At 38.1% G+C, this 18,420-nt stretch overlaps 1 protein-coding gene across 2 annotated transcripts; it reads left to right on the top strand.

The window, feature by feature from the left end:
* Window positions 1-5,753: 5,753 nt before the first annotated feature.
* Window positions 5,754-17,806, top strand: LOC135939727 (acyl-CoA Delta-9 desaturase-like). 2 transcript variants are annotated; one of them, XM_065484253.1, is made up of 6 exons: window positions 5,754-5,896; window positions 13,648-13,936; window positions 14,933-15,063; window positions 16,462-16,667; window positions 16,733-16,915; window positions 17,058-17,806. In XM_065484253.1, exons 2-6 carry the CDS (start codon window positions 13,663-13,665, stop codon window positions 17,386-17,388), a joined length of 1,125 nt encoding a protein of 374 aa, XP_065340325.1. In that variant the 5' UTR covers window positions 5,754-5,896; window positions 13,648-13,662; the 3' UTR covers window positions 17,389-17,806. The 2 variants fall into 2 exon arrangements, with proteins under 2 accessions (XP_065340325.1, XP_065340324.1); XM_065484252.1 differs by lacking the exon at window positions 5,754-5,896 and adding an exon at window positions 12,243-12,362.
* The last annotated feature ends 614 nt before the right edge of the window (window positions 17,807-18,420 follow it).

The following is an 18,420-nucleotide window of genomic DNA, read 5'->3' as shown; positions in this document are numbered from 1 at the left end:
GAACACATAAATGGAAAATTCGTTTAATATCGATTTGTATTTAATAATTCGTGAAATGAGACAGTTGGATGATATTGGCTTGGTGATATATATATATATATATATATATATATCACCAAGCCATGGATTCTATCATCCAACTGTCTCATTTCACGAATTATATTATATATATTATATATATATACTCCAAAATTTAATGCATATTGGAAAGATTAATTTTCTAACTACGTCGTATTTTTAACATGAAAATTTACATCTACACTACACCGAACTTCTTCAACTTCTGTTTTGTCTTTTTCAAGGTCTTTCCGAACTGTTCTCATTACTCACTATTGTAAGACAGTTAAAAATTTAGTCATGAAGCTTCGAGGATGATGGATGCTGTCGCTGCGCTTTAGATATCATCTCCTCTGCGCGTGCTTGAACTGTGCAATGCACGATCTTTCTGGAAAATGTTTTGGATTTGAACTTGCACCTCTCTGACGCGTATATTTAGAACAGCGAGAGAATATTAATGCTGGGGCGTGCAGATTTCTGATTGTAGTAGAATGGCAACCAAGGATCTCAAAAAATGAGTGCCACACGTACTCGAATTAACCTTTTTATATCACCACGTACCTGCACTGATGTGCACCAAAAGATAATCATTGCGTGCGACAATAATCATGCATAGAGAACAATTACCGCGCGTCGCTTAATTAATTCTTATCATCGATAATGTCACCACGGACATTGTTCTGCATCTTAAATGAGTACATGAACGGTCATGTTTATTTTATAAGTTTATGAAATAAATCAAGTGCTGCGACTCCTTGTTCTTAGTTAGACGTAACAAACCAAACTGTTATTGCAATTTTCTTTTTTCATGCCGTAAATCTGTATTATTTCCTTCAAAGATGCTGGTGTTGTATACAAAAAGATATTACGTAACAACTGCCCTGCGCACTGAAACTTCAATTATTTGTAAATTTTACAATTTCGTTAAAATTTCAATTCCAAATTAATGCTTTTTGGGTACAGGCTACCACATTGCAAAAATAATATTGAAACTTTTCACTAGTGGGTATATTTGCGATCATAAATTTGACTTAATTGACATGTAAGTAATAAGCAGGCAATTGTATCTGTATAACAGAATTCAAAAGTTGCGGAACTAAATTTGAATTTTACGTCTTAATCCAATTAATTTTTATTACTTCAACGCAGCAATAAATTTTTTATCTCAATAAAGAACCAAATTCGTGTATATATATTATTAATACAAATAGATGAGAAGTGTGCCACCGCTTACTTTTAGGACTGTTCGCTTTGAGTTGGATAAAATGTGGTTTGCCATGACGTGATTTCATAGTTTGGAATAAGAGAAGGCTGTAATTTTAAGAGAGCAAAAAGTTCCGAAGCCGGCAAAAAATGGAGAAGCAATGAGCGCATGTGAACCAGTCATGACGCGGTAATCACCCATCCGTCCGTCCAATGTTCAAAGTTTTAAAGATACGAAATATGGTCTGTTTAATTACGCTGCTGCTTACACTTCACATTCGCGTGATTTATGGCAAGAGAGTTCATAAAGATGTTCAAGCAAATTGTTTTGTCCGCCTCCTTCAAGTAGCCTTCGGCGTCTCACCTCCATAAAATGGTTATATCAAAGAGTGATAGACACGCGTGTTTTTTATTAGCCAAAGATTTGGGGAGTCGCTCGGTCAGCGAGGCGTGAGGTATTGTGGATCCCCTTGAAACACGTGTGTGCGAGTCAACCAACTCTTGCGAGAAGCAGGAAATGTTGTAAATTCTCAAATTATTTCTCCTTGTGAGAAATGAGCTTCTGGGATATCTCGCACAGTATGCAAAAATACGAATCATGAATAAAAAATAGGGAAGAACTTTGCAAAGGACGGAAAAAATAGTCGGCGTTATAGCCCTACAGGCTTGGAATAGTTGGGCAATTTAATTTGCCCATCATGCAAACGATATTAGTATTATTAGATTATATCTATTGCCATGCAAATTATAGCATATTTGAAAACACTAGTGTAATTATTTTAACTATTTCCTAGACCAAATCGGCCTGCAAATATTAAATTTCATCATTGGAGAAGTCTATAAGCATTCATGTAAAATTTGTTTATTCATTAGTGCGCTCAATACTTCAATTACTATCATAATTAGATTTTAATTGCAAGGAGATCTCCCCTAAATGCTATAAAACTTTATGAAACCCGCTTTTAAAATGTATCAAAGGAGTCCCCTAAAACTTCTCGTAATTATCTCTCGCTCTTGATGAAGTGTGTGTTGTAATATGATCTAGATAAAATTCGTTTATTACCGCTAATAACGAAGCAATAAAAGTAAAAGATTGTTTTGTCTGAATTATTAAAAGCAGCTTTTGGCCAAATTAAAACAGAGTAAAGTACAGATAATTCTCATGGAGAGCTTGCCAACATAATTGTACTTATTTTTATGCGAATAAAATTTTATTCATTCTCGATTCACGTGCGAGGAATTTTTGTTTGGCCATGCCTATGACCCACACACGATCTAGCTTTGTCTAACCTTGACGCCAAAAGCTGACCAGACCAGCTTGTTATACGTGAACATCGCTAAAGTCGGTATATATATAGTTTTTATAGTTTCTCTCGTAGGAACGTTTTCATAATTAATTCTATGATTGATTGTGCCTATTAGGTTGTTTGGCCATCACATTGTTTTGCATCCTGCAGTGCAGTCTGAAGTTAGCCGGCACGGGCGTACGTGTTATTTCTATTTCTAGCCCATGTGGCCTACGTGTTGATCCGCTAGTGACCCATGAATATCTGTGCTTTCGTTCGTTGGACAGGTAGGACGTTTGAAAAATGACTTGGATTTTTTCACAGTAGATCAGTCTTAGCTGAAGATGTTGCTAAACGCGTTGGCATGAAAACGATCCAAAACGCGATGTAGGATATGCAAAACATATTTTAATATTAGCGTTGCTGATTAAATTTTGTGGATTAAATTACCTCCAACATCACTCAAATTCTTTGCAAACCAGCTTAGCAACTGTCACGGAAAATGTCGGCAAATTTTCATTGCAATTTAATAAAGGCTAACATTGAAATGTTGAACATGTCTTCAGAGTAATTTTTTGGTACTTTCACAAGTCAGGTTAGCATGAAAGTGAGTTTTCACGGCCACTGACTGTGAGTTAGGAGTAACTTTTAATTATTGAATCCAAGAGCTTATTCATTTATAGTTCACCCACGTTCTCTTGCAGAAATAATTTTTGGCACTGGACTGATTCAAATCTTGCCAGACTCACGAATAAATCTAAAATCGTTAAGTAAGAAATAAGCTATCACTCAATCGAGGAATTTTCGCAATTAAGGCGCTTTTCTGGTCCTTTCTCATAGTAAAAATTCTATGATTGCATTAAGCTAAAAATTTAACGTGCGTGTGTCTTAAAGAATTATTCAGATTATTCCAAAAGCTTCCTTATTTGCCTGCCTATAGGTGTGCAATGGTTTTTATCCTCCCTTCTTGGTAATAAAATCTTTAGCGAATTTTTCCTATCTTTATACCAAGGTCGCTAAAATCCAAAGCGTCTCGTCTGTGTGGATACATCAAGAGTAATAAAATAGCCAGTAGTACTAGCTCAATGTGTTCCTATAAAATAAAATTTCAACACTTGAGTTCCTTGAAAAAGTTCCTACATAAATTATATAAGCTAGAGTCGCACGGGCCACATGGCCCTCTGCACTCGAAAATGGGTCTAATTATTGTCGAATGTATAGGAGAATAGTGACGGATGTGCATAATAAAAATCCATTCATACCTCCGCGTCCTGCTGAAGGCCAGGCGCCGTCTTGAAAGGTTCGACGATCGTATTCATGAATTACAGCGGATAATGAGCACTTTCAAAGGCCAACCGAGGCCCACAGATCTAGTAAAACGTTATTGAAAACAAAATGAATTACATCATTTGATTCAAGTAACTGATTGTTATTTATTTTTGTGTTCGCCCTATTTATTCCATAATTGGGTAATTTAGGCCATTATTTGCAATGTAATTTTTGTATTGTCACTATTTTGAAATGAATTATGTGACGTTAATAAACCCTCTTCCATCAAACATACATATAAGATCAGTGAATGTATCATCCATATTCAAAAAAGCTTGCCATTATTTACTGTGGAGGAGTCGCGACTGCGGCGTCCGTGCGTAGAATGCCGATTGGAAAATCCTGAACGTCTGCCAAGGATTCTTCAGAGCCGCGACAAGAAGGCATCCCGGAATTGGCTCCCACAGATTTTCCTCATCTTTTTTGTTGTGTAAAAACAAAAAGAATCTCTTTCTCTGTGTATATGCCCCTTGGCTTTAGCGTGCTGGATTTGGATTAAACACACAGGATTTAGTAAAATTGTAATATTTGCTTTTTTTTTAAATAATATCAGAAATAACATAACAAAAATCAATATTTAAAAAACAAAAATAATATAAATGAAAAGCAAAGAAAGTCGAATTTCTGCTTGACTATGACAAAAAAATAATGAACACATAAAATGTCTTCTACTTTGAGAAATTATTTATGCAGCAATGTCAATTAAGTTCATTCACATTACGGTCTTGCGTATGAGGTAACCACATTATTTATATGGTCATGGAAAGCGGTTTTCGTGGCACGTGCGCAACCGATTTGGCTGCAAACCTTGTGGGAATCCACCAAATGTGCTTGGGGAGTCCCTTTCGGCGTAAGAGCGCTGGACCAATATTGGATTTTGCTTTTTTTTATCTTCTTTTCGTGGAACTGGGGCGCGCAGTTTCTACGAAACTGCCGACGATTTCCTTTCTCCAAATGTTAAATTGTTTTCCCTAAAATAAAAGATCATAAAACTAAACTTGCTATATTTATTGGTTTTAAATGAGGCTCTCCCAAATGTAAATAATGAAATCCTTTGAGTTTTGTCTACAGGAGTTCACTCCAAGACGTAAATATTACAACTAAGGCCTTTATTGTTGCATTTCTTGAATTAAGACCACAAAATATAAAATTAGCAACCATTTGTTTTTCCCAAGAGTGTCTATTTACAGTTTAAGCTGTTTCTGGCAGGTAAAAATTTGTTTAATACAGTTTTTCAATTGAAATCCATGCATTGAGCTAAGTACAAATAAAAATACTCTCATTAAAAATCCATTTTAGCTATAAATTTCAACAAAAAAGCAGCCAAATTTCACTATTCACTATATTTTTATTTAATACTTGAACATAATTGAGAACGTAATTGAAAATAACAAGTGACCGTATATTTAGAACGAGGACGCAATTCAGATTTTCTTTTAGTGTCATTAATAATTGCCACGACTATGTTGGATCACACAGAGAACTTGGATTGTTTCTGATCGTGTGTACCTGCTTATTACTAAAATCACGTACGTGCGAATAATATCGTCATAATGCTTAACAGGAATGAACACTACGTGCGAAAACGCTTGTTGCCTCAGAAAGTGGTGGTTGTATAGTAGGAATAAAAAATCTACATTACAATTCATCAAAACGAAGACGAAAGGAACAAAAGTCCCCCGCCCTACAGTCAGGCAGACCGAGAAATTGCATCAGCAGCAGCAGCAGCAGCAGCAGCAGCCGCCAAGTTCACCCGGCCGTCCTAGCGCGCACCAAAAGCACCCAACCATCTCTGAACCAGAGGAGGGGCGAATGAATCTCTTACCTACCTGTCGGTCTGCTTGAGAACCTTAACCACCTCCTACCACCTCCCTCAAAACGAATTTGGCAAATTCTGGACGGCTGGCTCGTCTAGAAATTATTTTCGACTTAAATGTTGAGCTGACAGGAGAGAGTTCCCGATCGATCAGATATCTTCCTCCAGCTGCACTCCGAATTATCGTCTCTGTTTTTGGTGTTTGGTGAGTCTTTGCCTTGCATGCCTCTTATTACGGGATCAGAGTTTATTGTTGGGTTTAGCGTGTTATTTTCAATGCTTTTGTCTCGCCATCAAATACTGTAGAGCTACCGCTTGCACGTGAGGTTTGCCGGTAAACGTGTGGCGGGAATCCCTTTTTACTCTTTATATATTATGCTCGATACTTGCTTGAAGACGATAGCCCACAAACGAAAATGTGGTTTAAATCAACTCGATGGTGAACTTCATATTTCTTCATTGATTAATCACTTAATATATCCTAATGCATCAAATCTCTTTCTGAATAAAAATTTAAACATATTTGTCAATTTAGAAATCTTTTTTATCACGCTAGAAAATTTGAAATTGACGTTAATATTTGCACCATACATGATAATTTATTTTTAGGCCTATAATTATCTTGTCAAGATTGTAATGGGACAAAATATGGAATGATTGACCAATCCAAAATTCCTAACCAAGGGAACAGAATATTTATCTAATTATTAATTACTATGGGGTCTTTAGTTATTTTTTTATTTGTAATAAGCTAATTTTCACCTAACCTTTTACCACGAATGGCCTTGTTGACATAGCAGATGAAGAATTCACTTTCAATGAAAGATCAAACGAGTTTTTGCAATCCCGTCATACACACTGCTGAAAACCATTGTAAACTGCTCGATTGTTCCACCTATTGCGTGGCGTCAAAGACCGATTGCAAGCCGGATTTGTCTTAAAAGAAGCGCGACTTGTATGATTTATGAATCTCATTTTCTGACCTGATTTGACGCAATGTGGTAGACAAACATTTACGCCATTCAGGTTACGAAAAGGAAGGTGAAGGCGAAAAATCTCCGGTATGAATGTGCGTGAGTCCGTCCGCGTCAGATCAAGTTTGAAACGGCATTATTTGTGTCACGCCGCCGACTCTACACTTTTCAGTAAGGTTTTATTGAAAGGACCGGTCCGGCACTAGACACACTGGTGTGTTATTAATAATTACCAAATACAGGCCCGATGCATAAACGAGAGCACACGCAGCGTTTCGTCACGTGATGCTCGTAAAATAAACCTTGTGCAATTTGCTTCGGCCGTCGAGAGGCTGACAGGGTTAATTATTGGCAAATTGATGAGATCACGTGAACGATTTAAGCTCAATGAAAGAACATAAAATTATCGTTTTTCAACGGTATTGGTGACATTGTTAAAATTTCATTGAATCAAATAAACTTCCAAGAATTTAATACTAAAAAAGCAAAGCGCTGTCGTAAAGAGAAACGTAAAAACACTGCCCGCGAGACAAATTAGCGAAAAACGAGTCACGCGTCGTCGAGGCTGATGAGCACGCACTTGAATCAAAAAGTAATCGTGTTGACACACAAAAATTGTACGTTTTCGCTCCTTTTACGTTGGTGATGTTGGCCCAAGCGCCTAATGTGTCATTGACCGAATGAATTTAAAAATTATGTGAGGTCACAAAAACATGCTACTTTTAATTTGGTTAAATAGTTTGAGTCACTGGTTGTTGAAAATTTCAAAAAGCTAGCCTTTTTAGACCGAGCAGACTGGTTAATATATTGATGAAAAAATGTAGATTGAAATTCACGGAAAAGAACATTTAATTAATTTGCTATGGACCGTTTTCTCTGAGTTTTGAGTGATGAAAATGTTTATTCATGTCAATTGTTGCAAAAAGGAAGCTTGAATAAAAATTGGACAGCATGATTCTTTCACCTTTACTCATTGTCAGTGACACAGTTGACATAAAGCCCCATTTTGTTTATTAAAAAGGGCTTGGAAACCCTGTTGGCTGCTCCAACTAATTTAAGGTTGCGACTAATTGTAAGGTGAACATAGATGCAGAAAACAAGTTGAGCAACGCCATGAAAATATCGTGTGCTATTCCGTTCCATACATTTTACCCAATGAGATGAGTTTCATGTTATTTTTTGCCACATAACGATGATTTGCAAAAAATCACACAATCGTTTCTTTGTGGCCACAAGATAATCGAGGGGTATCAATGACGTTTTTGTTCTCGTTTGTTTACAAAAGGTGCCGACAAGTTAGCAACGTCTAATTGAATAATTAGCAGTGGCTGCAAAAGATTTACCGGTCCACTGCCACTGGAATAAATTAACCTGATATGAATGGCTGTGGTGTGAAATCCTGAAATTATAGCTAAATGTCCTATTTCATTGCCTAACGCCGATTGCGAAAACGTGCGTGAAATTTATGCGCCAAGTTGGCCAGCAGGCTAATCAACAGCGGATAATTAAATCTCTGGCAATAGAAGCAGATCGAGAATAAGTTGCTAACTACACCGGAAATCAGAGTGCGTGCAATGAGTGAAAATCGCACACATTTCTGAAAAACGCGGGCGCGGACAGAATGTCACGGCCAACGGATGACATAAGCCAGACCTGCTCTCTCAGGTGCGGTGCAGTGCCGGTGCTCACGTCAGACGTGCTGTAAAAAACAACTTTTTCTTTCTGCCGGCGTGCAAGCCACGTAACTTTTATCAGGTCAAGCTTGGGCTGCGTGGCCCACGGGCCGTATTAAAATGTATGCGGTCGCTCTGCCGTGCAACGAAAGGAATCGTTGGTAAAAGTGGTCCTGCCGGCCACTCTGACATAATCTCTCGACTACCGAATTGTAACGTGCACCTTTGGTGCTATTTTAAAACGTTCTGTCGCCACTACTTGCATCAAATTTCTAGTTCTTCGCATTGGGAAAGATTCATTCCGTGCAAATGTAGTTCAAGGTAGCTTAAAATTTGTGGAGTTAGTTCTTTGGGGTGAATATATGAGTCTAGGAATCGTGGTGGTAATAGATTTGCGCACATTTTTGGAAGATGCAAGAATTATTTTTTTTTAAGTATAAAATAATTCAATCTCGTAGTCGACCACGTTAGCTAAGGATGCGAGTGATTTTGGCTGCAAGGGGAATTGCAATACTCCAAAACAAAAGCCGTTGATTTCTATTTTCTATTTTGACCTTGTGGCCCACAAAACCATTAAATTTATTCGCATATAGTTTTGCGAATCTTTTTGAAACATCAAATTAATTACTTTTTTATTTCACAACAAAACTGCATTAAATTTTCATAAGCCAAAATAAAGAATAGAAGAAACGTCAAATCCGTATATTTTTTCCAACTGATTTGAAAGGTGCTTCTAGCATTTAGACAGACACCTTTTCCCTAATCGGCTTCGCAACGTGCTTATGCAAGCTTAAACTGGATTGAATATTACAGTCAAAATCTGAATATTAAGAGAACTAAAATTGTCCACAAGAGATGCACAAGCATCGATTTGCTTTTATAAATATGCCAGTCAATAAACGCAAATTGTCATCACCTATCCTGATAGTTCACGTAATCAGATTACCATTTATTTTAGAGTGCAGGCTATTTATATCTCTGGTGTATTAGCTACAGATTCACGAACCGGTTGGCATTATAAAAGTAATGCGGCCCGTTTACACATTAATAACACACGTCTTTCAACACATTTGGGTAACTGCTGCCTTCTGGTCAAAATATGCAAATGCTGCAGCTGGAAAAATTAGTATTCAGACGCAGTGCTGTGCATGTTGTTAAGTCGAGTTGGCCATGACAAAGACAATCGAAATTGCTGATGATGGCGACTAATTTTGTCTGCACTGATAAAATATTAATCATATCCCCGTCGCACGGAGTCAAGTTCCTCGTCCTGTTGCATCGATTTGTACAACGCTGCATGTCCTTCACAAGCCGATTTGCAAGTTCAAATTTATTAAGCATTGATATAAACAAACAAAAATTGTTTTTATTTGCTAGATGAAATGGCTTGCCAGGCGTGTGCAATGGGCGTGAAGCGTTTACACCCATATCCGAAGCTCCCCTTTAGTTCACTTCACGTTTTTCATTCGATTATAAAAAGAACTAGCTGATATTAAAACAAACACCAAACTCAAACAAATCAAATTTCAAAGCGGCAACCTTGACGCTTCTCAGCGTAGCCGAAATTAATTAAAAATTGGCGGCCTAGCGCAAATATTGATAATTCACTGTTTTTTATTCCGCGCTTCGCCATAAGTTAAGCGTTGCATTAATTTTTTCAAGGAAGAATGTGCGTGTCATCATTCTCCGCACTAAACACTGTATGAATGTAAGCACTTTCTCAATCCAACGCACTCAGATTACGAGGAGGAAAGATAGACAATCTCGACGCGGGATGCGTTTTGGTGTGCGTTTAACCTCAGCGGCAAATAGGTCACTGCCAACACAAGAAGAATCATAAACCGTTTGTAGCGTGTATACGTACAACTCTTAATGAGGCACTTTGCAAAATTTTCCTTTTATGAATCTTACACAACGCAAGTTCTATCTATGCAAAATCCAATTCGCGAAATAATTTTAAAAAATAATATGGGCAGCTGCTAGTTATAGTTCACGGTTAAATTCGATTGCGATATGATGAGAAAGTTTCAGATTGTTTGTTGTGCGATTTCTGCGTTCTGATGATCTCATCAGAACGAAAACAAAATCACCTCGAGGCGGGATGCAATCAACATTCTGTGAACACGTTCTGAACAACTCATTATTCCGCGGCACTGCTATAATTATAAGAGAAACCACATATGTAATCTTAAACCTCATCGCACAAAATGATGTGTTCAAACGGGGGCAAAAAAGACCAGAAGCAGTGTGTCTTTGTCAAGTTCAAGGTACTAATTCATTGATTCTCACACCGCATTAGCTGCAAAGTGAGAATATATAATTCATAAACAAGAACCGCGCGGCATACACCGCGAAGAGATGAATGACAAGCACATTTTCGTGGAGTAACAGGCACCTATTTCAACACCAAAATTAATGGCTAGGTTCGCCTTTCAACCTCCACAAGCAGCACGCGTCGACACGTGAGACTTCTGAATGAACACACAACTAACGCATGCTACGTTTTGGCACGAGGCTGTGACTCCAAAAGATTTTGCCGCGGTATTCAGCACTTGTAGATAATTCTTGACAACCACCCATTAATTATTTTTGACGGCCCACCAGGCAATTCTGGAGCTTAGAAGTTCAGCCTTGATAGCAGCTTTTACAAATTTGCACATACTATTTTAACGTCAATCAAACGTCACGGTCTCCAAAAATTGGCTAAATCGCAATTAACATGCAATGACGCATATTCGTCTTCTGTGTGGAAAAGGGAACAAAGTGGACAAAATATTAAACTTTCAGTAAGAAAATATTTTATTTTTAGCACAGGGGAAAATAATAAATCAAAATGCTAATTTTCGCCGAAGAAACAGATAAACCCTTTATTTCAGTCCTGCTATCAGAAGCAATTGCCTGTTTATCAGCAGCCACATAATAATACAAAAATGCAATCAACGAATCAACCAATTACTAGATAGCATGCCAAAGTAAACAAAACTACCTATTGTTTAGTAGAAGACTTAAGTAACATACCCACTAATTTGGCTCCTTATAAGCAAACCCTTGCCTTTTATGATACCGCCGAACGTTCACGACTGATTGCCTTAACTAAAACGTGAATGTCATGGTTCGCGTTCCCAGCAGCAGCCACTTTTAGCTAGAATAAACCTTGCTTTTACTCTTTTACTTTTGCCTCGCTTAGGCATGCATAATATATGTGTGTTTTTTCAAAGGTCTCAAACTTTCTCACTTCACCAAACTAAAACATAAGTGGCGCGCCATCGCTGTCATTGCAGCTTTGCGTTTCAACAGAGGCTTTTAGTAAAAAGGGCGTTTTTTTTATTCATTTACCTGAGGTTCTCCTAAAAATATTTCACTTGCTCCAGACATCGCGTGCAGACCTCGCACGTGAAATCATATTTCCAAGCAAGTGAACACTTAATTGGCATTGAATGCTCCAGAGTAAGGGTAAATCGGCTCGTCTCCTTAGCGGGAAATGTCATAACTGATGAAATTAAATTTACGAAATATCATTAATGATAAATACGCGAATGTGACAAAATCCTTCTACTCTTTTCACCAATCCAAGCGCAAATCCATGAGTGTTTTTTCTCATCTGATGTATTGTAAGAAAAAAGTCGAGAAATACGGTACGGGAGAGAAAAAGCAACAGTTTTTCTTTTAAGATAATGATCTCGGAACTCAATCTTAAGATCACATGCCACGAGACAAGGTTCTGTGAAACAGTGGCAATGCAATAATTATTTGACCGCACTTTCAGAATCACTTGCATCATCGTAGCACCTGAAATAGCAGCAGATCTAATCAAATAATACTGCGTAGCAGAGAAACTTTCTTGCGATGATTTGCAACGCACCGTTTTTTACTGATATATTTGCTCTTCTTAGTTCGCGTCACATTTGCATTTGGCGTAGTCATGACGGTCAATTAATATAAGGGAGATGGACACCTGAAGTCAGGTGGTTTAGTTCCTCTAATGGTGGAGCACGCGTCTCATCTGCTATTCACGCAGCACAAGGTAAATGTACGAGTTAAAATAACTCGCAATATTTCATTTTACTTTTTCGCTGCTGTATTTTTAATTTGATAATTACGGCTAGCAATGCCAGCTGGCGATTTTTATTTATGATGGCGTCCGAAAGTGTTAATTAGAATTTAGCGGATACACTTACGCATTTGCTAGACTTATAATTTGATGCAATCACAGGCAAGAAAATTTATGCGCTTGAAAATTACCCAAATTACGCCTTTTGATTGCAAATTGAGTTGCTCGCGGCGAATTCAAGGAGAAGTTCAACTCCAACCGAGTACATTGCGTCATTTTTTTACGTAAACTTACTAACGCTAAAGTAAGACAGATCCCGTTTTTAATGAGGGCTCATAATATGAAGTGTAAATATATTTTTTTTTATAAAAGTCATAAAATTTTTATTAGATATTTTATGCAAAGACTCGCTATTGCCCTTGAGAAAAGTTCTAGGATTTTTAGGGCACCACTTTTTACGACTGGAAATTTAAATATTCATATATATGCAGTATAGTTAAACTAAGTAAAACCCACACTTCACTCTAAAATATCAGATAACCAGCCGTCAGCCAGGAAATGATGAAAGCGCTCATATATGTGACGGTGTAATTTTCCAATCAGAAACCTTAAATTAGTTTCAAATTATGCGGATCACCTTGTGCTAACCCCCAAAAATTATCACCTTTTCTTTTCAACACTAAACTTGTATCTCTATATAAAAATGAGCTGAATACCTACTTTATATTTTATTACAAAACTAGATGTATTTTTTGTAAGCTTGATGGTGTGTTGCTTTCTGAATCAAAAGGCTTTATTTTTTAAGTAAAATATTACTAACTTTTGATAAGAAATACAGATGCTGGAATTGGCTTATCGTTATTAAGATAAATTATCGATTTGAGTCTTGTTACTTAAACACTTAATTAAAATAATATATACAAGCTTTCTGTTAAATTTTTATTTTAATACGGATTAACAAAACAAGATGAATAGCGTGTCCAAAAATTCTGTCACCTTCACAGAAACCTTGAAGGAGACAACAAATAAAAATTCACGCCATTTTATTGTGACCTTTTAACAAAAGGGCTATGGCAGCCGTTGCAAAATCAGTAGTGGCGACCAACCTGTTTTCATAGGCCAATGTTCTAACTCAGGTAGACCGCGATATCCCAATTCCCAATGCAACTCAAAATTTGTAAAATATGCATCTTGATGTAAACTTTGTTGCCGAACTAAGCAAGGAAGCAAACTGCAATAAATAATGTCAATGTTTTAGTTGCCCGAGGCCGCAATGGCGCCCAATCACCAAATCACACTCGGCCCTGAAATCATAGAGACGACAGACGAAGCTGTCCCTCAGGTTGAACCGATCAAAGGTATCCCCGAGACGACGACCCACGTGCCCAATCGGCCAAAGAAAGAGGAAGCGCTCAAGGAAGAGCCCCAAGAACCAGATTTGCCCATCAAGTGGGGCAACGTGATCGCCATCTTCATTTTCCATTTCATCGCAGCTTATGGATTTTACGTCTGCTGCAAGGAAGGATCTTGGAAGACAATCCTATGGAGTGAGTAAATTTATTTTCATTAAACAGAGTAACCATAACCAATGTTACATTACTGCACCAACAATTAGGAGATTTAAACGTCTGCAGATTTTTTACAATGCTCTCTATATATCTCAATTCACTTTTTAAGTGGTTCTTTGCCTTTGTACCGTACCTATTGCAATTCTCCATCAAATAAAGTGGTCACATTATGTACTTGAAAATATTCAATGCGAGTATGAATCAAGGTTGGCTAGGAGTTTTTTGCGAAGAACGACTTTTTAGCATATATGTTCGAATATGATATGCATGTGTCAAGTCCAATCCAATAATTATCTCAAGCATGCAATAAGCTGTGTGCTGATTTTTTCTAACTCTATAGCGCCTCCATAATGTAAGGGTCTAGACAGCACGAGAGCTGTTGATGCAGAGCAGACAAGTGATTTAATTTAGTGAGTGTTTAAACCCGGCTTGGATCATGTTACTACATAGAAAGTAAATATCAGAGGCGCTATGAAATAAAAGGACGAGAAAGGTGACACGACGAGCAATTAATTTCAATGTCGGCTCGTTCCAAATATATGTATAATGCATTGGAAGTAGACACGCGTCAGAGGGGCTTATTCTAAAGTGTCTCATAATTATAAAAAGGACCAACAATCGCGCTCTGTGTTTATATTTCGAAATATTTCAAAGTTGCTAAAAGCGAATAAATTCAATCGTGAGACTACTTTTCTTTAGAATTTAAAGGGTTCAAATTGTGAATAGTAAAAAGTCAATATCATATGAACAAAATACCAATCAGGATCATTAGAAATTTTTCGTAACCCTTTTAAAATTATAGACGTGTACGAAACAGTTGCAAATTATTAGATTAATGGTGACTGTAATTGGTCATCATTATCATTTGCAAATTATATCGGGTTCCAAAAACCGCAGACGGAAAACTCGTCGGGCACGTATAATCCATGCAGATTTCCTTGAAGCCATGTCTAATCTTTGGCAATCGATTTGCAGTGTACATCATGGGTCAATTAGGAGGCATCGGCGTCACCGGCGGCGTGCACAGGCTGTGGACCCATCGCGCCTACAAGGCTAAGCTGCCCCTCAGGATAATCCTAGCCCTACTTTTTTCGCTCTCAGGACAGGTACGTGCGCCTTTGATCTACATTCCTTTGGTCAATATTAACGATCCAGTTTTCATCGCGTCAAAACCATTTCACGCTTTTTTATGAGTAGGGCGACTCGCTATTGGTCTTGAACACGCGCTTCTTGTTGTCCCCGTATTAGACGTGTAGGAGGAAACCTGTTTATAGCGATCTGCGAAATATTTTTTTGTCTTGACTTTTGAATTCTGAGAGGTATAGTGACACACAAATCGTAAATCTTTGGCATAGTCCAATAAGAACCTGTTAGACTGCACGTACGCACAAAAGTCCAATAAAAAGGGTTTGAAAAGTTGCCGACACGTGAAGGAAACACTGTCGCTTTTGCACAGACAGCACTCGTCGCTTCTTGCTAGGTTCAAAGCCCTCTGGCCTTCACCAGGTTTCTACACTTTCTATGCGCGCGAACAAACACGTGAACACAGCATCACGTGCGACGGACCACACATTTCGAGCATGGTCAAACATCGTAGACGGATGCGCAACCCGATGAGATATGATGATGAAATAGCGATACAATGAAAAGTCATTAAGCCGCAAAACAGATTGATTTTGTATTGCTAAACAATGCTTACTAACTCCTTAAGCGAGTCACGAGCTCATTGTTTTTTGCTGCATGTGTGTACATCCATCAAGAGTGTACACAAAATCAGCACTGTCAGGGGTTTTTTTCGTGACAGATGATAAATCAAGTTCAAATTCTTAACAGGATGGGCTGCAGGAGGAAAGGTGCTCATAAATTCGATTGCCTTAGCCTCTGTTGTCGCTATCCTCTTTTTTGCTGATTTCTCATCAAGGGCAACAATTCAAGTTAGATAAAAATTAATGGTTTAAGGCTCACTTGCAGGAAAAAAATGATTGCAGTAGCAAGGTATTAATCAACGCCTGCTGATCATAAAAGCATAAAATTTTGGTCCACACCTTGGCTCAATACGTCATACTGATAGCTTTCCTCCAGGTTGGATTGCAATCTGTGCAAACGCTGGAGTACAGCCTTGACCGGACTGTGCCTATCCTAAAACCTGCGATTAGACACGTATGCATGTAACATTGCGTGCGAATAGTGCTAAATATATTATTTCAGCAAGTATTACGACAAGTTTTATGTTGATTAGAGCCAACGCTTTCTTTTTCACGATTTAATGCTGAGCTTGCAGTATACCCACGTGTTAAATTGACCGCTAAATCTGGTCAAACACGTGTGAATAATCTCCTCGGGCGTTGATTTAAACATGGAAATGTTTACAAGTTTACACGACCCTGTTTGAGTCCGGTTCGAGCGTCCTAATGCTGTTAAATACCTGTTTTAGCCATCCTGTAATAATGATTGATATGTATATTAAGTGCTTGCCATGAAACTGGATTTCTATCAATTTGCAGAACTCGATATTTGACTGGGTGCGCGACCACCGTGTGCACCATAAATTTAGCGAAACTGACGCTGATCCGCACAACGCGAATCGAGGCTTCTTTTTCGCCCACGTAGGCTGGTTGATGCAGAAGAAGCATCCGCTGGTCATTGAACACGGACGCAAAGTGGACATGAGCGATGTCCTCGCCGATCCCGTCGTCAAGTTCCACCTGGAGTAATTTACAAGCCATTGTTAAAAGCCGCCCCCCTAATTAAATATGGCCTCGTATTTTATTGCAGCCACTTCTGGAAGTTGAAGATTCTCATGTGCTTTCTCATACCCATGTTGACGCCCGCACTTGTCTGGGGTGAACCCTGGCGAATTGCTTTCTACTGCATGATGGCCAGATACATGTTTGGCCTCAACTTCACTTGGCTCGTCAATAGCGCTGCTCACATTTGGGGAAATAAACCTTACGATCGGTAAGTTTAAATTAATTAAAAACGGAGCAAATATTTTTTCTTCTTTGAAGAGTGACAGTTAATATTGCCTAACATTGCATTTATTTATCTGATGAATAAAACTGAAGGAAAATGTATTAAGATATTCGAATTTGTTTTCCAGCTTCATTCAGCCTACTGAAAACTACGTGGTAGCGTTTCTTGCCCTTGGAGAGGGCTGGCACAACTACCACCACGTGTTCCCTTGGGACTATAAAACCTCAGAGCACGGCACCTACTCGTTCAACTGGACGACCGCTTTCATCGACTTTTTTGCTATGATCGGCTGGGCCTACGACCTGAAGACTGTCACCCCGTCCATCATCGAACGCCGCGCCAAAAGGACGGGCGACGGCACCCGCCAGTGCGGCTCGGTCGGTGGTCACCACATCCACGAGGAAGAAGAACCGGAGCCGGATGACTTTTGCTTACCGCGCGACATGAAAGAGGATTAAGGGCCCTCGATCGGGATGAAGCAAGATTAAGAAAACTCCGCAAATCGAGTGCCAATGAAAAAAGAAGCACCGCTATATTATTTTAACAGCAGTAATTACAAATGTGTACATAGTCAGGATAACTTGTGGTATGTTTGAGCGTGAAAGCGATCGTGAATGTATCTCTTGGCCAAATGATGACAATGCAGTGCTAATAAATGACAGTGAGCTTCTTAGTTTGTAATAATATTTGTGATCCGAAAAGTTGCTCACAAACCACTGAAGTCTCGCTGATTCATGCGATTATTATTTTTGGGATGTTAGTTTATCTAGTAAGCGGGAGTCTCCCATTATCCTGAATTCCTTTTATATTTTTATAAGTCGTGGTATTATGATATAGATCAATAAATATGACCGAGGTACAATTGCTTCATAAAAATCATGATTATTATTAAAAATTCCCTATATTAAGGAAGTTAAGCATGAATTGAAAAAACTTTTAAAATTTTAAGATAGACAGATTCACCAGTAAGAATCTGTTAAAAGTACTGCCGATAGATAAAATATCCACATAATAAGGTGAATATGATCGTGTCTAAGGAAATGGAGTATTCAAATACAATGTTTATTTTATTGCTTCGTATGAGCTTTGCAAGAGCACAGTAAGGAAGTAATTAATTTATTTAATTTGGCTTATAGTTATATAGTTAAAATTTTCCGCAGTTTTGATCAAGGTTATTTTTTATTTTCCCGCTCATACGTTCTCAGTATCATATCTATTGAAAATTTCCCAAATTGGAGCACCTCCATCTCTCGTCTTCAAAGGTAAATTGCGCCTTGTGTGTAGACAAAAAGGTAAAAATATAATATATTTCCTACTTTTCAGAACACCTGTTGGAGAACATTGGTACCAGGAGTGGTGTTTGCTGACTGGTCGCGCCTCACTCTTATGCCCTGGGAACTAAAGGAATTGCAAAATTAATATAAGTGCTAATTTAAAACTTTGTAAAAAATGTATGGATTACGACCAGTCTCTATTGATATTGGACAAAC

This window comes from Cloeon dipterum, chromosome 3 (assembly GCF_949628265.1).
Source record: "Cloeon dipterum chromosome 3, ieCloDipt1.1, whole genome shotgun sequence".
In the NCBI taxonomy this organism is placed as follows: domain Eukaryota; kingdom Metazoa; phylum Arthropoda; class Insecta; order Ephemeroptera; family Baetidae; genus Cloeon; species Cloeon dipterum.
Note: the sequence above shows the minus strand (reverse complement) of the source record. Positions and strands in the feature narration are given on the sequence as shown.